The sequence below is a fragment of the Haplochromis burtoni genome, unplaced genomic scaffold, assembly GCF_018398535.1.
Source record: "Haplochromis burtoni strain Fernald_Lab_line unplaced genomic scaffold, NCSU_Asbu1 Contig_250, whole genome shotgun sequence".
Lineage (NCBI taxonomy): Eukaryota > Metazoa > Chordata > Actinopteri > Cichliformes > Cichlidae > Haplochromis > Haplochromis burtoni.
This window is the reverse complement of record NW_024582611.1, coordinates 832,053-850,124: the sequence shown is the minus strand read 5'-3', so window position 1 is coordinate 850,124 and position 18,072 is coordinate 832,053. Positions and strand designations below refer to the sequence as shown.

Here is an 18,072-nt window from a genome sequence, read left to right as displayed (position 1 = left end):
TACGAGACAGGCGTAATTTCAAACCAATTTCCTTCCAGTACAGAATAAACTTGTAAATCTGAAGACATCAGAAATGAAAAGTTACATCTGGTTACATCTGTTCTCAGTAGGCAAATTTATGAAAAAAAAGATAAACTTTTTTGACCTTGTGTTGTGAATTGTGATTTTTGCATTTCAAAGTGACAGCTCTTTAGTTTTCTGTGTTTTTCCAAGTCGGAGGCTGCGGTTGTAAATTAGTCCTGCGATTTTCCAGACTTTCACTTTGAATGGAACATCGGCAACTACAACCCGTGTCCGTAACACAATAAAAGCAATAAATTCACACCGTGGCACTTAAAAGACGGCTGGGACAGACGAGCTGTTTTTCCAACAACCATGAAAATGATGGAGGAATGTTAGACGCAGGAAAAATAATTTAAAATAAAAGAAATAGAACGTTTAACTTAGACACGGATTGTAACATTAAAACATAAATTAAGTGTCTTTCCTTTTTTTCACTGTCTGAGATTCCAGCAGGGACGAGAGATAAAATATGCAGATATGGTAAGATTTTAACTCCTCATCACTCATGTTCACTGACACGCAGGTTTGTGTAAAGTAAAAACACTCACGGGTCCCCACTCGGACACAGTCCAGTGGCGTTCGCAGGGAGGACCGGTGCAGTTTTTGACGTTCGGTGGTTTGGTCAACGGGTCACATGGTCTGGTCTCATCAGAGCAGCGCACATCGCGGGTTACCTGAGCTTTGCGGCCACATTTAGCAGGACACTGCAATGAGGAAAGAGTCGTTGTCATGAAGAAAATGAAGCACGTTGATTGGTAGAAATGCATTAATTACATTATATTCTTTATTGTTTATCTTTGCTTTGAATAAATATCTTGAAAAGACAGAAGAAAATTATTTCAGAATCAGTAGGAACTTTTATGGGTGGCCTAGGCATCACTTTTAAAGCTTTTTCCTCAAAAATGCACAAAACCACCCCAAAAACATGTTTATTACATTTTCCTAACAGCACCGTTTACTGTTCGTATGTAATGTAAAAGAATGAATGAATGACTGTGAAATAACCCAAAAAGTACAAAACTATTAGAAAAACACTGCAGACCTTCAACAAAGATACATGGGGAACAACTGATCTGTAATTAAATGGTCATGTCTGCACTGATCCACAAAGAAAAAAAAACATCAGCATGCGTACCCGACATTTCTGTCATTCTCTCTCTGTGTCATACAACCTCTAACAATCTAGCAGAGTCACATTTAGGGTTTTTGGTGTCTGTTAAGTGTTTCTGGAGAATCCATCAGTGACCACAATCTGACCACAAGACTGTAGCACACAGCTGCAGCCCTCAAAGCTTGACAAGAGAACGACAGAGACATCTGCACTGCAAGAAAAAACAAATCCTGCAGAGTGCCGGGGAATGTTTGCACAGAAATCAAATGCAAAAATCCAAGCAAACAAAAAAATATGCAAAGTAAAGATACTCTGTATGTTTTAAAGGGACAGTTCACCTAAAAAGTACATGTCTTTCTTCAGCTTGTAGTGCTATTTATTCAGCTACATCTACTCAACACACAGAAAAGTAAATCAGATTGTTTTAGTATATTAGTACAAGCTCACATTCCTGGTTTATCATACCTCCATCCACTCGGCCACCTCCCACTGTGGGCCGCACGCGGGGCTCTTGCAGGGTCTTCTCTCCACAGGTCTCTCCAGGTCAGCCATGGTGCAGAGGTCACTGTAGACCGAGCTGTCCAAACCCGGCGAGAGCATCTTCCAGCAGCGCACCTGACGAAACTGGAAACCTTCCCCGCAGGTCCTGGAGCACTCGCTCCAACTGCTCGCCTCCCACCTGAAAGATTTGTCCATAATTATCAGAGGAAAAGAAGCAGCCACAGTAATGATCTGTTTATTAAAAGGTTTATGCTCCTCCGGGGGATCGCACCTGGGCTGACATTCTCGGCCAATGCAGAAGTCATGGACCGGCTCTGGTCTGGTCAGAGCGTCGCAATACATATCGTGTACTTCCACGCCATCGTAACGAACACATGTGACAAAGGACCTGGAGACTCCTGGATTGTAGGCAGAGTGAACTGATTTATGCAACGCATTTTATATACAAGGGGAAAAAAAGCACAGTGCACACAGAGTATCAAAGTCCTTTCTAAGTGCATTGGATTTCTGTATATTAGTGCAATTCCTGTTTTGTCTTGAAGCTGTACCTATATTGAAAAAAAAGTGGAAATCAAAGTGACCACTAGTTCAGATGAAGTCAAGCTCAGCAGGAATCTCAGTAGATCAGCTTATCCTAAACTGATGGCTTAGGTGTTAGCTGTCTGCTAAAAATCTCTATACTGCATGCTATCTGAGATGCTTTCGCCCGTTCGCGGTTTTTATAGGTAAAGTTGCTGTGCTGCTTTCCAGAATTGGAAACACTTATTCATTCATAACATTTGTTCATTAAAAAACAGAGAAAAAACATGAAACATAAAAGTAAGAGCGGGAGAGGAGGTGGGTTGCAATGCAAACCATCTTGCACATGTGCAGCTCCTGTGGACTGGCTAAAACTGGTATATGTTCAAACTGGATAGACAGTACAGCTATCAGCTCACAGAGATCACCAAATTTGCAGGAATTGGAGTGGAGCTTGAATTTGTGCCCTGGCATAAATTACGTTAATAATAACTTGTTAAATCTATCTTCATTTTAAACAGAAACAGAATGCATTGCATGTCTTACATAGACAATGGGAAATTTACAAATTATATGGAAAGGAACAATCACTTCGCTGCACAGCAAATGCACAGAAAGTTGCTGCACCACACAAGCTCTGTCAGGTTTCAAGAGTCAAAGGTGTTACAGGGACCTGTCAGGTCTGGGATCTTAACTGATATCACACTCTCACTGAACATGGATGTTCTCATGGATGTTTTATGTGTGCTTTGAGTGTTTGCATACCTATGGAGCAGGTCATGCTGCATGGCTCCTGTGATGAAAGTTTCCAGCGGTACAAGTCAGCAGGACTCAGCTTCAGGTTCTTCTGGTAGAGCCGCTGATTCCCCCTGTCACGCACAAAGGACACAGGTCAGTTGTGTGTGTTTGAGTATGCAACTGCAGCATGCTATGCAGATGTAGTTCCTATGAATCCTCAACCTGCAGATATCAAGTTTTCAGGGCAACATTTTAAGAGCACGTCTTCAAACCGGGCAATTTGAATGAAATATCCTTTTCAGGACTTTTAAGAATACCCAGGAGTAAACACACAAACACCCACGCAGAGGCAGGCTGTCTCCCAGGCCTCAGACAAGCACAGCATGACAGCTGATTCACAGCCCGCATCCCGGCAGACGCACTTTGTTTTTTCACCACGTCACATAAAAGTCATGCACACATTCCTGTCATAACAGTCGTTCCCAGACATTTATCTGAAAATTGGAGACACGTTGAGTTATACCTCACCGGCATCCCTCCATGTAAGCCAGACCAAATCCTGTCCATTATTTTCTCACCAGAAGTGATGGCAGCCTGACAGCGGAACACGTTCCCCTCTGCATCATATTTCTCACTTTTTTTGCAAATACCTTGAATTATTTGTTTCTAAGCACGGCTGCATTTCCCACCTCCTCCACCTTCCTCCCCTCTGTGTTGCTCTGCTCCGCTCGTTTCCTCTCCTGTCTCTGTCTCCCTGAGGAAAGGGCGTGTCACTGTATGTTTTATAGCTGCTGGCTGCAGAACGGGTGAAGCCAACATGAATTATAAATATGACGAATGCAAAACCTGCCAAGTCTACCTGTCGGCCTGTCCTGCAGCATATATCTGCCTGACTGCTGTACTGACCGTATATCTACTTGTCTGTCTGCATTGCTTCCTTGTACAGTACTGGTCCACCTGCTTTTCTGCCAATTGGTCTACCTGTCTGGCTGATTTACTGCCTGCACTGTTTATCTATGTGTCTTCCTGCTTTGCTGCTTGTCAGTTAACATGGCTGTTTTTTCTTGCAACCAGTACAGTGTACATTGTCTCATCTAACAGTCTAGCTACATGCACATGTGCCTGATTACCTGTCTAAGTGGCCGTCTGTCTTTCTACCTGCGTTACACTGACTACCTGTTATTTTGGCAAAGCTGTCTGTTCCACTAGCACTCTCACTTTGAACCTTTTCTTGCCGTCAGTCTTGTCTCAATGTGACACTGTGTCTCTGCCTGGACATCTCTTTAAAAGCGCCCATTTCTCTCAGCCTGCTTCTCTTTAGCCTGCAGCCAGAATCAAGTCCAGAGGTTTGATAGTGTGTGTAAAGTCTGAACAGTCTGAACACTTTCAGTCCAGACTTCATCCGATTTGAGATGAAATGTCTTTATGTGAGCCCAAACCTGAACCTGTGAACAATGGGCTTCTGCTCTGCATCATCTTAAAACTCATATGCGATGCTGATGTCCCTTATGCTCTTTTTACATTACCTGGTTCTGTTGGAGCGGTTGGAAGTCCTCCCGCCGCTCGGCACCGTCCTGTTCTGGCTGTCTCCGCTGTCGTTGCGTTTCTGGCCCAGAGTAAACTCGAGTGTATCGTTTAGATCATCTCGCTCCAGGCTGCTCAGACCCACTTCTGCTGGTCCCACCTCAGAAGAGAACAAACTGTCTCCCTCGGTCAGCAGCTGGTTGGTCGAAATGTTGATAAGTAACTCATCTGCACCAATTCGGCCGTCCATCAGGACCCTCCAGATGAGGTTTGGGGAATCGGGTGGTGTATCCAGGCCCGCACCATCAGTAACAGGTTTGGCAGTGCTGTCTATTTGGCTGCTGTTACCTTCACACAAAGTCAACAAATTCAGCTCTGCTTGTGATGGAAGTCATTACAAGTTATCTGAATAAAACATTTCATAAAAGTATATTTAAAAAAAAAACAGGAAACACTAAAATCACCAACAAAATCTGTGATTTTCTGGAATCTGGAGAAATCTCTGCATGGAAAGAACAAGGCTGAAAAAGTGTAAGGGTGTCAAACACAAGTCCCGGGGGCCAAAATTGGGACCAGAAAACGTCTAAACCAGTCCAGTGGATTGCTTTGGAAAATGTGAGAGAGGACATGCTCTTTGGACTTTAAACTGTATTTTTCTATTTATTTTTGTAGGTATTTTTATTTTTTTTTTACTTTTATAGCTTTTCCTAATGATAAAGACCTGAACCATGGCCACCATGTATGTCTGTGCTTTACCTTGTTACTAGTTACAGAGAGCTGTGCCGGCAGATTTCTTTTATTTACTAAAGCAGAATCTTTTAACATGTAGAGAAAGTGAGTAAAAACTCAGTGAGTAAAAACAGAGAGTGAAAACACGAACGAGCGGTTTCAGTCGGAGCGCAGCATCTTGTCCGTAGTATGATGTCGACTGGAGTAAAAAGTGTACGGCGAGCCTTTCACCACCGCCCCCTCTCCCTGAAGCAGTGGTGTAATGGCCTCAGCAGTCAGCTGAATGAGCTGAGAGCCCTCAGGAAGTGCCATTACTGCTCATGTTTGTGATGCTGCCTTTCTTAAAAGAAGAAAACGCCACAAAACTCTGAATTTTTCATCTGCTGCTGATTGTTTTTATCTAGCCGTATCATGAATAATACAGAGTTGCAAAGGGCCATCTTACACACATCCAGAATAAGGCAGTAAGATGGAGGGTGGTGCTACCTGGCTTAGGATCCATCATCTGTCTTACAGTCATCTTATATCAGAACTTATTTTTTATATTGCTTTATATGCCCTGAGCTACACTTCCAGGAGGTAGAAAGGTAAAGGAAAATTTTCTCTAAAAATGTGCATGTAAATTGTATGTATTAGTGTAATAGTTTATAGAGAACTTGTCACATAATCTCTACCTGTAAACTTTGGGGCAGCTACTCCATCTTCACAGTCGATGGCTGCTGTCTCCTCATACACCTCGTTGGTCTCTTTGCCCTTCTGCCCATCTGTACCTTCTGTCTCCACCTGGCCCCCAGGAGCCACCTGGTCACAGATGCTGCCATTGGGGGTCAGTAGACCACTCACTTCTACAGACACCTCTCCGGCAGAGGTGTCTGACCCGGTGTAGACCGGAGGAGGAGGAACGGGTGGCAGGGAGTCTCGGAGGACTGTGTATTCGTAGGTGATGTAAGGTGTGCGGCCATTTTGGTTCCACACCTGTCAGATGAGGAGAGAAAATCGAAGATGTTTATGGAGTCAAAAAACAAAAACTATAATTAGACCAACTCAAGGTGGTCTCAGAGATAGACTCAAACATTCAGACAGAAAATGTTTGGTTTAATTAAATTTTTTTATATAACTGTTGCCTCAAGGATGAATGTGTTGGCAGTCTCCCCTGCTACGGTGAAAAAAAAATATGCCGTCAGTCTGAATCAGCGGGACCTTTAGCCCATAGCTAGCTAATAAAAACAGGCCATTACAGCAAATATCCCTACATTTCTATCATATAAAGGCTTTTGTGAAATATTGTGTAACGATTTTTAATGGGGATTAAAAATGAGAATTTGTGATATGTGAAGTCAGTATATACAGTCATATGAACAAGAAAGATTTCACATGTTTGTGCAGCTTTTCGGCTGTCCAGCATCTCTCTGCATTGCTATCTCCTCGGTCCCAGCGACCTCCCAATAAAAGAAGAGCCTAATTAGCTGATCAACCCAAGCTGCTCTGCCAGCCTCCTGACACCCCCTGAACCCACTGCACCACGACTCCTGTGCAGCAGAACTGCAGACCACACCTCCACCACAACAAAATTGATTCATTATGTTTTGTGCGTGATTGTCTATGCTCAGCTCTCTTAGGGTCCCGTCAAAGACACGAGGTCTGTACTGGGCCATTGCGAAACATTGATTCTTTTCTTTTTCAGCCATTCTGTTGTAGACTTGGTGCTGTACATGAGATCATTGTTATGCTGCATGACCTAGTTTTGGTTTCAGCTGTCGGACTGAAGGCCTCATTTCTGGCTGTCATGGGCAAGTTCATGGGCAGCAATGCAAGATGCCCAGGTCCTGAGGCCACAAATCCCAAATTATGACCCCTCCACCACCATGCTTACAGTTGGCATGAGGTGTTTGTTCTGGTATGCCGTATATGCTTTTCTTCAAATGTGGCTCTTTGCAGTATGGCCAAACTTCTCCATTTGGCCTCCAAATTGCTCCAGAAGTATTGTGGTTCATTCATAAGAGACTTGACGAACCTGAGCCGTGTTGCAATGTTTCCTTCAGAGAGGTTTGGGCTCTCATATGCTCTTGCATATTCAAAAATTTTCATCTTAAAATTGCTAACTGGTCACCGATTGAACCAACACAATAAATGCTCACAATGAAAATTCATAGTTCTTTTTGTGCACAGGTTTGAAATTCATAGGTGTTGTCTGTGCACATCTGCACTTTCCAAGGTGAAAGCATCGATTTCATGTTGGTTTTTTATGGATGAAGCCGCAGTACTTTAACTTTGCACCATGGCAGCAGCGTGGTTTCCACAAGCTATAAACAACAAGACTTAGATCATGGAATTCAAGAGTAAAGGAGGAAAGGGTAATGTGTACCAGAATATTGATGGGTTGGTCAATGGGGCCTTTGGCAACAATGTACTCGATACCAGTCTCATACACGTCCATAGGTCGGCGGTATTTAAAGACGGTGCCTGCTGCATGGAAATTCTGTGGACTGTCCACCTTGTAGTCACCGTTAAAGAAGAAGTTTCCTGCCTGATCAGTCACAGCTTTGGGGGGGGGGAAGCAGAATTAAAACAGTTCTTTGCGTTCTTTTTACACACTGCAATAATATTTGTGTGTGTGCGTGGGGGGGTATCTACCAAGAACATCAGCCAATTTCTTCCTCTCGATGATCTGTATGTCCCAGGAGCCTTCAGGGATTTGAGTTATAAAAGAGTAACCTGCATGACAGCAAAGAGAAAGTCATCAGCAACATGGCATGCTCTTTGTTTATTTAATCATCATCATCATCATCATTTATTTATTTATATAGCACTTTAAAAACACACCTGGTAGACCAAAGTGCTGTACAATACTAATATGCACATAGTAATAAAACCAGACATAGCAATAAAGTTAAAAAACAATAAAAAATGATTTAACAGTAATGACAGATCGGTCCGTTTTTAATTCAGTGTCTGGTCCTGTCCTAGTTATATTAGGCCATGCTACACTGTAATAATAGTTTTTGAATATGCATTAGGTAACTGAACTGCGAGGTTTACCCAGAGTCGAGGGTCCTCGACGGAAGTTTCCCGTGACTCGGCTGCAGCTGCTGCCGTCACCCTGACAGACACCACACTTATCCAAAGTGTTGGAGGAGAACAGTACCCCATCACATCCAATTGGCTGAGCAGCAAGGCATGATGTGGGAGTACAGAAGACAAAGAATCGTACTAAACATGTGATAATAATTAGCTCGCTTACCACAATCGTTTTGGGAAGGTTATCCAGAAGAATTTACCGTGCACAAAAGTATCATGTGTAAAAATGGTACTAATGAAAGATTTAGCTTCTTCATGTTTTGTTTTATCTACACATTGTAACTCTTGGGGATTTCCCAATTATTGTCTCAACCTTAATGAGAAAAAAACCCATAGTTCCTCAAGCTGCATTGAAGGTGTCTGTATCTTTATTGTACTGCATCTAAACAATGTTTCAAAGCAATGTAAAACCTGTACTTCCTGAAGTGTCCGCTTGAGGCTGGCTCCAAATCCCCACAGATCTTAACATACCTAACTTTGGCTATGTGATTAACACATTTACAGTCTGAAACAAAATACAGTTTCGGTCTGTATAGCTAATTTCCGCCCTGTTCTCTTCCACTTATCCAGTGCAGGGTCACAAGGGTGCTAGGAACTATCCACACTGTCATACAGTGAGAGGCAAAGTACACCCTGGCAATTTAACCTAATCCCACCAATTACATGCTTTTGGACTATGGGAGGAGGCCAGAGGACGCAGAGAGAACCGACATAAACACCAAGAAATATGTGACCTCCGCATCCTCCAGATGATTTATTTGAACCCAGTACTCTCTTGGTGTAATGTTCATTATAGAGTGCAGAAACCAACAACTGACGTGATGCTACATCCTGCAGTGTGGCTCGGCAATAAATACAAATAATGTTGTGTTAAATTTGATTGGGAGACATTAGCATTTAGTGATGCCAAATAAATAAGAAGCTGGACTCACCTCACACTTACCGTCCACGCAGACGCCGCGGTAGCTGCTGTACTTGCAGGACGTGCCATCTCGTGCCATCACCATCAGCTGCCTCTGGCCGTCGGTCGTGGTGCAGTGGAGGTCACAGGGATTGCTGGAGATATGAACGTAGTCATCTGGAGACAAATGGTAGATGTTTTTTACTGTTTTATACCCACTTAAATTCGCAAGGTCAGACTGCATACTGCATATTCCTAATAACTTCCGGCAATGTTATACAATTATTCTTTAGCCACAACTGTTCATTTCTTTACTACTGTACTCACACTGCATCATAGTGATACAAATATATGCTGGTATATACCAGTATGATGTATATAAATAATATACAATTATTTCAATTATAGTTTCATTATGAGGACTCAAAGCAACATCAACTCTCACTGGTTTTGTAACCTGATGAATCTAAGTAATACTTTTACTCCTTTTTTCTCAGGTTTGGTTTCCATTAATCAATAATAATAAAAAACGCAAATCGGATTCTTTAACTAGTCCTCAACAATTAGTCATAAATTTATCTGCCATCATACTGTTCATATCCTGGTTTCAAGTTCTCACATTTCCTGTTTTATTTTGAAACATCTCAAACTGTTTTCATTCTTGTTAATTTTGCTTCTACTTCCCAAGCTTGCCTCAGTCCTGCTGTAGTAAGTCTGAGACTGTCTATCGCGTTACCCTCTGTTCCAATTAATTAGGCCGTGCCTGTTAGATCCTACAAGGCCATTATAAAAGTAGCTTTTTTGAAGGAAATGCTAAGGCATCTCAAATGTGCATTATTTTTAAACACCACCAGAGGGCGATAGCTCAAGTTGCAAAAACACTACTGGTCCTATAGGAGTCTTTAGGAAAACGGCCCTTTGCTGGTGTTTCTGTAAACACTTTCCTGCTAAGTTTATGGGCTCAGTCACTCATTTCAGGTCGTATGAATAAAACATCAAGTCCATTTTATAAATCTTGGTCATTCTAAGTTTCAGTATGCTCCACCCCTAAATCACATCCAGGTTCAAAACACCAGGATGCCAACTGCGGTAATGTCACGTCTTTTTCAGTGTCTGCTGGTCCCACCTCAGCTACAGTAACTGATCAGAGTTGGAACTCTTGACCGCTCTTTCAGGAGCATTTTCATGGCTGGTGTGATGAATTTTCAGATGTGCTGCAGTTTCACTTAAGAAATTCTGTGATTTTGTTCATTAAAATGCTTCGTAGCACTAATTGGCCAGTGTCTGTGTGACGCTCCCATGCAGTCTATAAATGCACTAACAACGATAGCATTGACTAATGCCTTAGCACTTGACCTGGTCATCCACTATCAGCACATTAAAATCAAAGGCCAAGTCCATTTTTTATATGCAGTTAAAACCACTTTATCAGAAGATATACAAAGTTTGTTACTTTGGTTTCTGGTTGTGTTGAAGACTAGCAGGTCATAGAGAAGAATTCCCTCATCACTGCACTATTTAAAGAGAGGCTGTCAAGGTTTTTTATTGGTGTTATTACCGGGATATAGAGGTTTCCACTGATAGTTCCTCCCATTATAACGTTGTGAGTTAAAGGACCAACATTGCTCCTCTCTGAAGCTCCTCCCAGTGGGAGGACATTCCTGCAGAGAAGAGACACAACACAGACCATTTAAAGAGGTTTGTTTCACACTTGTTAATATGTGGTTTTACGGTATGCTATACAAATAAATTCTTGTTAAGCCTTTATTTGTGCAGAGGTGGTTTCTGAGAGTACACTGTTGGGAACTCCACCCAGCTCCATGACAGCCATCCTGTTCAGTCAGCCAGTCAAATCCACCGTGTTTGTTTTAATAAAGGTGTGAGACAAAAATGAACTGGAAGTGTGTGACTCACTTTGGTGTTGCAGAGATGATATTTCTTAGCAGTTCCCGTACAGGTCATGTTGTCCTTCCCAGCAGCAGCTTTCTTTCTTTGGACCGAAAACAAACATTGAATGAAAAAAATAAGGCAATAATATATCAGCATTGTTCATGTCTGTTAGCTAAGCATAAATACATTTCACCCCAAACTTATCACTCTAAACTGAGAGACTATATAGTAGGTAGCATTGAAACTGTTGACTGTCAGGTTCTACTCAAAATGAACCTATGTAGGTCTTTTATTGGAGTATAGCACTTTGGGGTCCTTAGGGACTTGTAAAGCGCTATACAAATACAGGCCATTTACCATTTTATATACACTTCATTGGGTACACCTTGGTGGGGAAGAGATTTGGGCCCATATTGACATGGTAGCATCAAAGAATAGCTTCATATTTGTTGAGAGCAGATCCAAGATGTGAATGTTTCATTGCGCCACATCTCAAATGTGCTCTATTGGAGTGAGATCTGGTGACTCTGGAAGTCATTTGAGTACAGTAAGCACATTCTCCTGTTCAGTAAAGCAGTTTGAGATGATTTGAGCTTTGTGACATGGCAAGTTATCAGCAACAATATTCAGACTATAAGATTTTAAATGATGCTTAGTTGATATTAAGGGGAACAAAATATCCCCCACATAACTGAACCACCACTAGAAATCTGACTTACTACTAACAAGAAGGCAGGATGGTTGAACGCTTCTGTGTTGGTTGTGCCAAATTCTCACCCAAGCACTCAAAAAAGTGAACGTTTTTCTAGTTTCCTGGTTTTAGCTGACAGGAGTGGCACCTGGTGTGGTCCTCTGGTGCTGTAGCTCATCTGCTTCAAGGTACAACAAGTGTGCATTCAGATATGCTCTTCTTCATAGCTTTGTTGTGTTGAGTTACTGTTGCCTTCCTATCACTTCAAAGCAGTCTGGCCATTCGCCTCTCACCTCTGGCACGAAGGAGGCATTTTCAGCCAGAAGTTATAGTTTCTGTTTCCTCTTCTCAAATTTCCTACATTTTACTGTGAGCTCATTGAATTAGAACATGCACAACTGGCACACATTACTATTAATGTTTCTGCATGAATATGTACTTTAATGCTTTCCTGTTACTGCCATTAAAACACGAGAGTCTAAAAATAAGTTGATCTGCATCTTTGCTTCATGTGCATCTTTGCTGATTTGATGAAAGCCCAATTAGGATTGGGCTAATTGGAATTTCATCAAGTCAGCAAAGAGGCACAGAAAAGAAGATCAGACACCAGCTAGGGAGGAACAGAAAAACAAGCGCAACAACATTGTCATCCTCTATGTAGCCGGTGTATCAGAAAAACTCAGGCGAGTCTTCTCCAAGCACGACATCCCAGTGCATTTTAGACCCAGCAACACACTCACACAAAAACTGGTTCATCCCAAAGACAAAACACCAAAACACAAACTTAACAATGTGGTGTATGCTGTACAGTGCAGCGAGGAATGCCCAGACCTCTACATTGGAGAGACCAAACAGCCACTTCATAAACGCATGGCACAACATAGAAGAGCCACCTCCACAGGACAAGACTCGGCGGTCCATCTGCATCTAAAGGACAAAGGTCACTCTTTCAAGGATGCCAGTGTTCATATTTTGGACAGAGAAGACAGATGGTTTGAAAGAGGAGTGAAAGAAGCCATTTATGTCCACTGTGAGCGACCATCTTTGAACAGAGGCGGTGGTTTATGACACCAACTGTCTCCCATCTATAATCCAGTTTTGAGATCCCTTCCCAGACGCCTTAACGCCCACTAACACCCTGGGCCATCTGACCTCAGGAAATCACATGATAGGGTGGGGCCAGGTTTCACAATGAGCTCACCCAAAACCTTGGCTGATTGTAACCTACACCAGTTTTCACACCTTGGCTCATGTGATTAGGTAGAGGATCATCAGGGGGTCCTTTGTCACTCTTCAGATGAAGCTTGTTCAGAGGGGACGCTCCCACTCTGAACAAGCTTCATCTGAACAAGCTTCTCAGATGAGAGGTGAAATGTCTTCGAGCAATTTAAAGGAGTCCAGACGCTTTTCTTTCCAAGCTCCTTAGACCAGTCAGCTTTACAGTCACAAAGAGCACCTTATAGGACAGTCTGCCTACAAAGAAAAATCAACTGGAGCTCACAGTAGAAAAATTTGGAAGTTTATTGGAGGCAAGTAATTTTCCCCTCTGCGGTGATCTTAGGCCAAATCCCACTTTAACTGCTGACTGTATGTAAAATACCATGAACAGTATTAAACAGGGTTGGAGATGTGTCCATTTCTGGGATATTTTAGCTTGTCGTCTGGTGCAGACTGACTGACCTCTGTTTGAGGCAGTGACGCTCCTGTGACATCACTCCTCCTCCACAGGTACGAGTGCATGCTGTCCACTTGGCCCATTCCCCCCACCAGTACGTGGTCACCTCGAGCTGCTCCTCCAGACTGTTGGAGGCCACTCCGTCCTCCTACACACACACACGCACACACACACACACACACACACACACACACACACACACACACACACACACACAAACTTTACTACTTAACACTGCTTAACCAGCCAATGTAGTAGTGCCTTTGTTTCGTGTTAATACTCTTAAAGATGCCATATGGTTTTTATTTTAAAAACTGTTTTATAAAGCAGCTGGCCGAGGTCTTCCTCAGTGCCATTTGGGTTCCTCTCCAGTGACCCAAAGATGGATTGTAGCCTTGATGAACTTGGCCTAGCAGGAGAATAACCTCGTCTCCCATTTACTACTATATACTCATATCTTCTCTAACTGTAAATTTTCAAATTTGTAAATATTTGATCAAACTTTCTTTGCAGCACAGGAAGTCACATTATCAAATTTATTTAAAACATGCAAATTTCAATCCATAAAAGGGGGTATTTCATTTGTTGCATTTAGCTCAGAATTGCAAATTCCTGATTGTACTCTAAAACTGATATGATCAAGTAAACTTCACTGTATGCTAATGGGCTAATAATTTGCTAAACCTTTTGATATTCTGGGCATCTGCCACTAGTGCTAGCACTCGCTGTGGAATATTGACACAAGCAAAAGTGGCAGAAAAAGCAGAAGCAGCATTAGCAGCTGTCATAGCATTAATGCTAGTGGTATAAAAACAGAGTTAGCACAACAGCGTGCGTCACAGTCGAGCAGAATCACGCTAAATGATCGTCAGAGTGTTTTGTGCTGAGGCTTTGGCTCGTGAAGACGTTCAGCATTTCACACATTCCTGATGTGCACCAGCAGCATTAACTGAGGCCGGTGGCTGTGTCGCCTTTTATTCAGACAGATTTATCAGAGTGACCGCTGGAATGTGCACTGAGCACCTTGAAAAGGTGTGAGATGGAGCAGCTGTGGGAGAGAGAGAGAGAGTGAGAGACACTGGAAATACCAGACACTCAGCATATGTGAGAGAATGGGAGATGGGCAAGAGTTAGAGTAGAGGGAGCTGAGAGGAGTCATTGATCGGTGGGCTGACAGATCAGTTTTACGGCCGTTCACCAAACTGCTTAAATTACTGAGCATTTGGTATTTTAGACTTTTATGTCTTTTAGTTTCAGCTCAGTTGGTTTAAATTGATTTGTTTTGCTTTGTTGGTGCATTCTGTCACTCTTTAATTTTCGCTCTCAGAGAAAGAAGTGATATTTCTCAGTCTGGCCATCCTATTAAGATCAATTTAGTTTGAACATGGCATTTTACAGTACGCTACCTCTGACACCAGGCTTGTTTAATGTGACTACTCATGACTGATAGCAATGGTTCATGTACAGTGGATATATAGCATGTATATGGTGCACATGAGCCTACATTAACTTAACTGGTCATAAAGACTGTTTTCAGTGGCTTTCAGTTTAAACACGATGTCATGGTTTTATTTCTGGGGAGGAATATTGTTTATCAGAAATCCGATCATTCAAATTGTCAGAGTTCATAATTTTTTTTTAAACCCCAATATCATATTTTAAAGGCTAATTCTATGTACTTACTAATGTAGTTTCTTTAGGAGTTGCAAAAAGCTCATACTATAATGAAAAGCGTAAGCTTTGTTCTGTAATGAATTATGTCAAATATGAAGTACACGCCATAGGTGGACCTGGCCACTGTGGTCATTTTGAAGCCTCTGTCCCTGTTGCTATGTTGCTTCTTGGAGCCCAAAGTTATCATATTTGGACAGAGGCTGGAGTTGTCAGTTCACCCCAGAAAGCTTGATTAACAAGCTATATTCAAAATTAGGAGAAACTTACTGGACAGTCTGCACCACATAGCATGTCCTGTTTAGTGACTCTTATTAGAGGAGGTTAGGCTACAGCTGCCTGTCTCAATCAAAGCCGAAATCTCAAGATTTCGATTTTTTTTTTAAATTCACCCCTGTATAATTTTTATTAAGCTAAAAGCCATCGAGATCAAAGCTGTTCTTTGTACCTGACTGTAAACATGCATTTCAGTGCTGCAAAGTTTTTCGTTTTAACGTGGACATCTACAGTGACTGACTTGTATTTGAGCCACCCTCAAGTGGCCACTGTGGGTAATGCAGTTTTTGACACTTCTACGTCAGCTTAATTTCTGCCCACGAGGTTTCTACTTTGTATAAACATAAATTCGCCAACTAAAAGTTCTATTTTCTCATCTCCCTTAGAGATATCATATGATCATCCATCATTCATCCTCAAACTGATTTTGCTTCCTATGTGTCAGGCTTATTGGTCAGCACATGTTGAAGGTTCTAAAGCACCAGATACAACACATAAAATAATTTTTACCTGTTTTAACAGGTTTTAGTTACCACATCAAGACATGAGCATTCAGTACAGTGATGTTTATTCCCATTGAAGTATAAGTAATGTTTCTGAAGACTGAACATTTACTAGTTGTAGTTCTACAGCTTTGGATTACTGACAATCTTGCCTTCATATGCAGTGTTACAGTGCTCACTCAGTCACTGCAGCAGAGGCAGACAGTATAAACATAGTCCTCTTTGGTCTAGGACTACGCCTCATCCATCTCCGAGAGTCCTAAAGTTCTTGCTAGACAAAACGTGCTTCAGTTTGTCCGAGTGTAATGTTTCCCTGTAACAGAGGAAGAGTGTTTTCCTGTTTGCTGTGTACCTGCAGCCCCCTGGTGGACAGGTTTCCCAAACACATCGTCAGCGTCAGGAAGCCCAGCAGAACCACGCCTGTCTCCCCACACTGTTCCCATGACCACACCCTCATCCTGATGAATGAGAGAGAGGAAAGGATAAAAGAAATAAAAATAAGTTTTAAATGTCAACAAAAATATCTTGAGGTTTATGAGACAGCAGCCCTGATGCTGTGATTAATGAAGGGTATTTGGGTAAAAACCTGTCTCTGAATGGAAGCAGCCAGAGATGTGTGTTTAACAAAGGTGGAAGAGTTTGAAGGGAAATCTGATGACCGCTAATGACTTCTTGTGGCCAACCACTTAGGCGAGCTTTGGATGCTGAGACATGTGGGTGTTTTTTCACTCTAAATTGAGGCTTCTCAGCTTCCAGACTCTCAGAAGGGTTTGAAGTGGGACACATTTGTGGTCATAATATTTCCTTTCTGACTCTGCAGTGAAAGCCCTCACCTCTCACATCTGTAGTTGTTTAGCTGAACATAAGTGCTGCTGCTGTCTTTTACCTTTGCAGAGAGTGGAGGGTGTTTTACAAGAAATCACATAATTGCTGATCCAAGATTCAAGAGAGCACTGGAGCAATTACGGGAGTGGTGTCAAACAGCAGATACACAATAGACACGCAACAATGTGCAGAAGAGCACCATTGGCACTGAAATATTCTGTCAATCCTATTTTAAAAAGTGAAGATCTTGCAAAGATTTCATTGTGGCAGCCCTATTTGATGATTAGAAATATTTATGCCAATTCAAGAAATACGGTCCTGGAGTTGATTTAAAATGTTGCATTTGCAAAGGTGATCTCAGTGCAAATAAAATCTTTTCCCTTAGTAGCACAAAAAAGCAAAAGCAAAACATTAATAAGAAACAAATTCATCGGAGAGTTACATTAAGCGAGGTCAAATCAGTAATTCTAGAATGACCTCTGTAATACAAAACTGCCTGGATGCAAACATAGATCAGCAGTGAAGGATGATCACGGGATTGTTTCCACTGTAGAGAAAAATTACCGTTGCGATATCCAGCCAAGAGATTAACACACTTCAAGAGGAACACATATTATTATTTTACTGTAACATAAAAACAAGACGTCATGCAAAAGACAAAGGGGGATCATCAAAAGCCACAAATCATTCATCGGCCTCAAGAACTGAAAGAGTTAGATTTGATTTTTTAACATAAAACAGCTACAAAAAAATCCCATCAGTTTTTTTAATTACTTCATGATTATTTAGTTTCAATTAGAGCATTACGCAAGATGATTCTTACCACTGGAGAGGACAGGATTAACCTGTGCTGTCATCTTTCTCAAGATGTTTCAGGCTGTTTTCATAACTTTCTATAATTTCTATAGGACTCATTTTTTAATAAACTAAACAGAGTTAAAGGTTAACTGTCATTATTTTCTTAATTGCATGAAAGTATCTAAAAGATCATCTGATTCAGGTGAAGTCTGCTTTGAATAATCCAGTACGTTAAGCACAGTCAGGTTTCCGAGCACATCAGACAAATGCAGACAAAACAATGGCAAGCAAAGAGCATTTTCTCAGATAATGCACGCTGGTTTTGGTGTACCAGCTGTAGGTATCCAAATGTGTTGGCAGTCTGTGGAGACTAGCGTTGGCAGGTGGAGAGTGGCACAGACAGGCTGTTGAGGGCCACAGGTGTTGGAGACGGGAGTTGGACAGCACAGAGGCCAACGTAAAACTTAAACAAGTCCCGATGTGCTGGAAGGATGAAGGTAAGTTTCCTAGGACTTTACACAGGTAGGTCTTTGTTCAGCTGTTCAGACTATAAGGAAATGTAGATGTCTGTATGTAGAG

At 41.9% G+C, this 18,072-nt stretch overlaps 1 protein-coding gene across 1 annotated transcript in view; it reads right to left on the bottom strand.

Moving 5' to 3' along the window:
- Positions 1–18,072, bottom strand: part of adamtsl2 (ADAMTS-like 2) — a 33,287-nt gene that overhangs the window by 4,676 nt on the left and 10,539 nt on the right. The window contains exons 2-15 of the mRNA XM_005938665.3: positions 16,223–16,328; positions 13,426–13,568; positions 11,079–11,154; positions 10,723–10,825; positions 9,196–9,341; positions 8,225–8,348; positions 7,820–7,900; positions 7,551–7,726; positions 5,860–6,160; positions 4,459–4,804; positions 2,960–3,063; positions 1,947–2,073; positions 1,640–1,853; positions 612–767 (exon numbers count right to left, since the gene is read on the bottom strand). Coding sequence (XP_005938727.1) covers positions 612–767; positions 1,640–1,853; positions 1,947–2,073; positions 2,960–3,063; positions 4,459–4,804; positions 5,860–6,160; positions 7,551–7,726; positions 7,820–7,900; positions 8,225–8,348; positions 9,196–9,341; positions 10,723–10,825; positions 11,079–11,154; positions 13,426–13,568; positions 16,223–16,327 — 2,202 coding nt within the window. The 5' untranslated portion in view covers position 16,328. The remainder of the gene's footprint in view (positions 1–611; positions 768–1,639; positions 1,854–1,946; positions 2,074–2,959; positions 3,064–4,458; positions 4,805–5,859; positions 6,161–7,550; positions 7,727–7,819; positions 7,901–8,224; positions 8,349–9,195; positions 9,342–10,722; positions 10,826–11,078; positions 11,155–13,425; positions 13,569–16,222; positions 16,329–18,072) is intronic.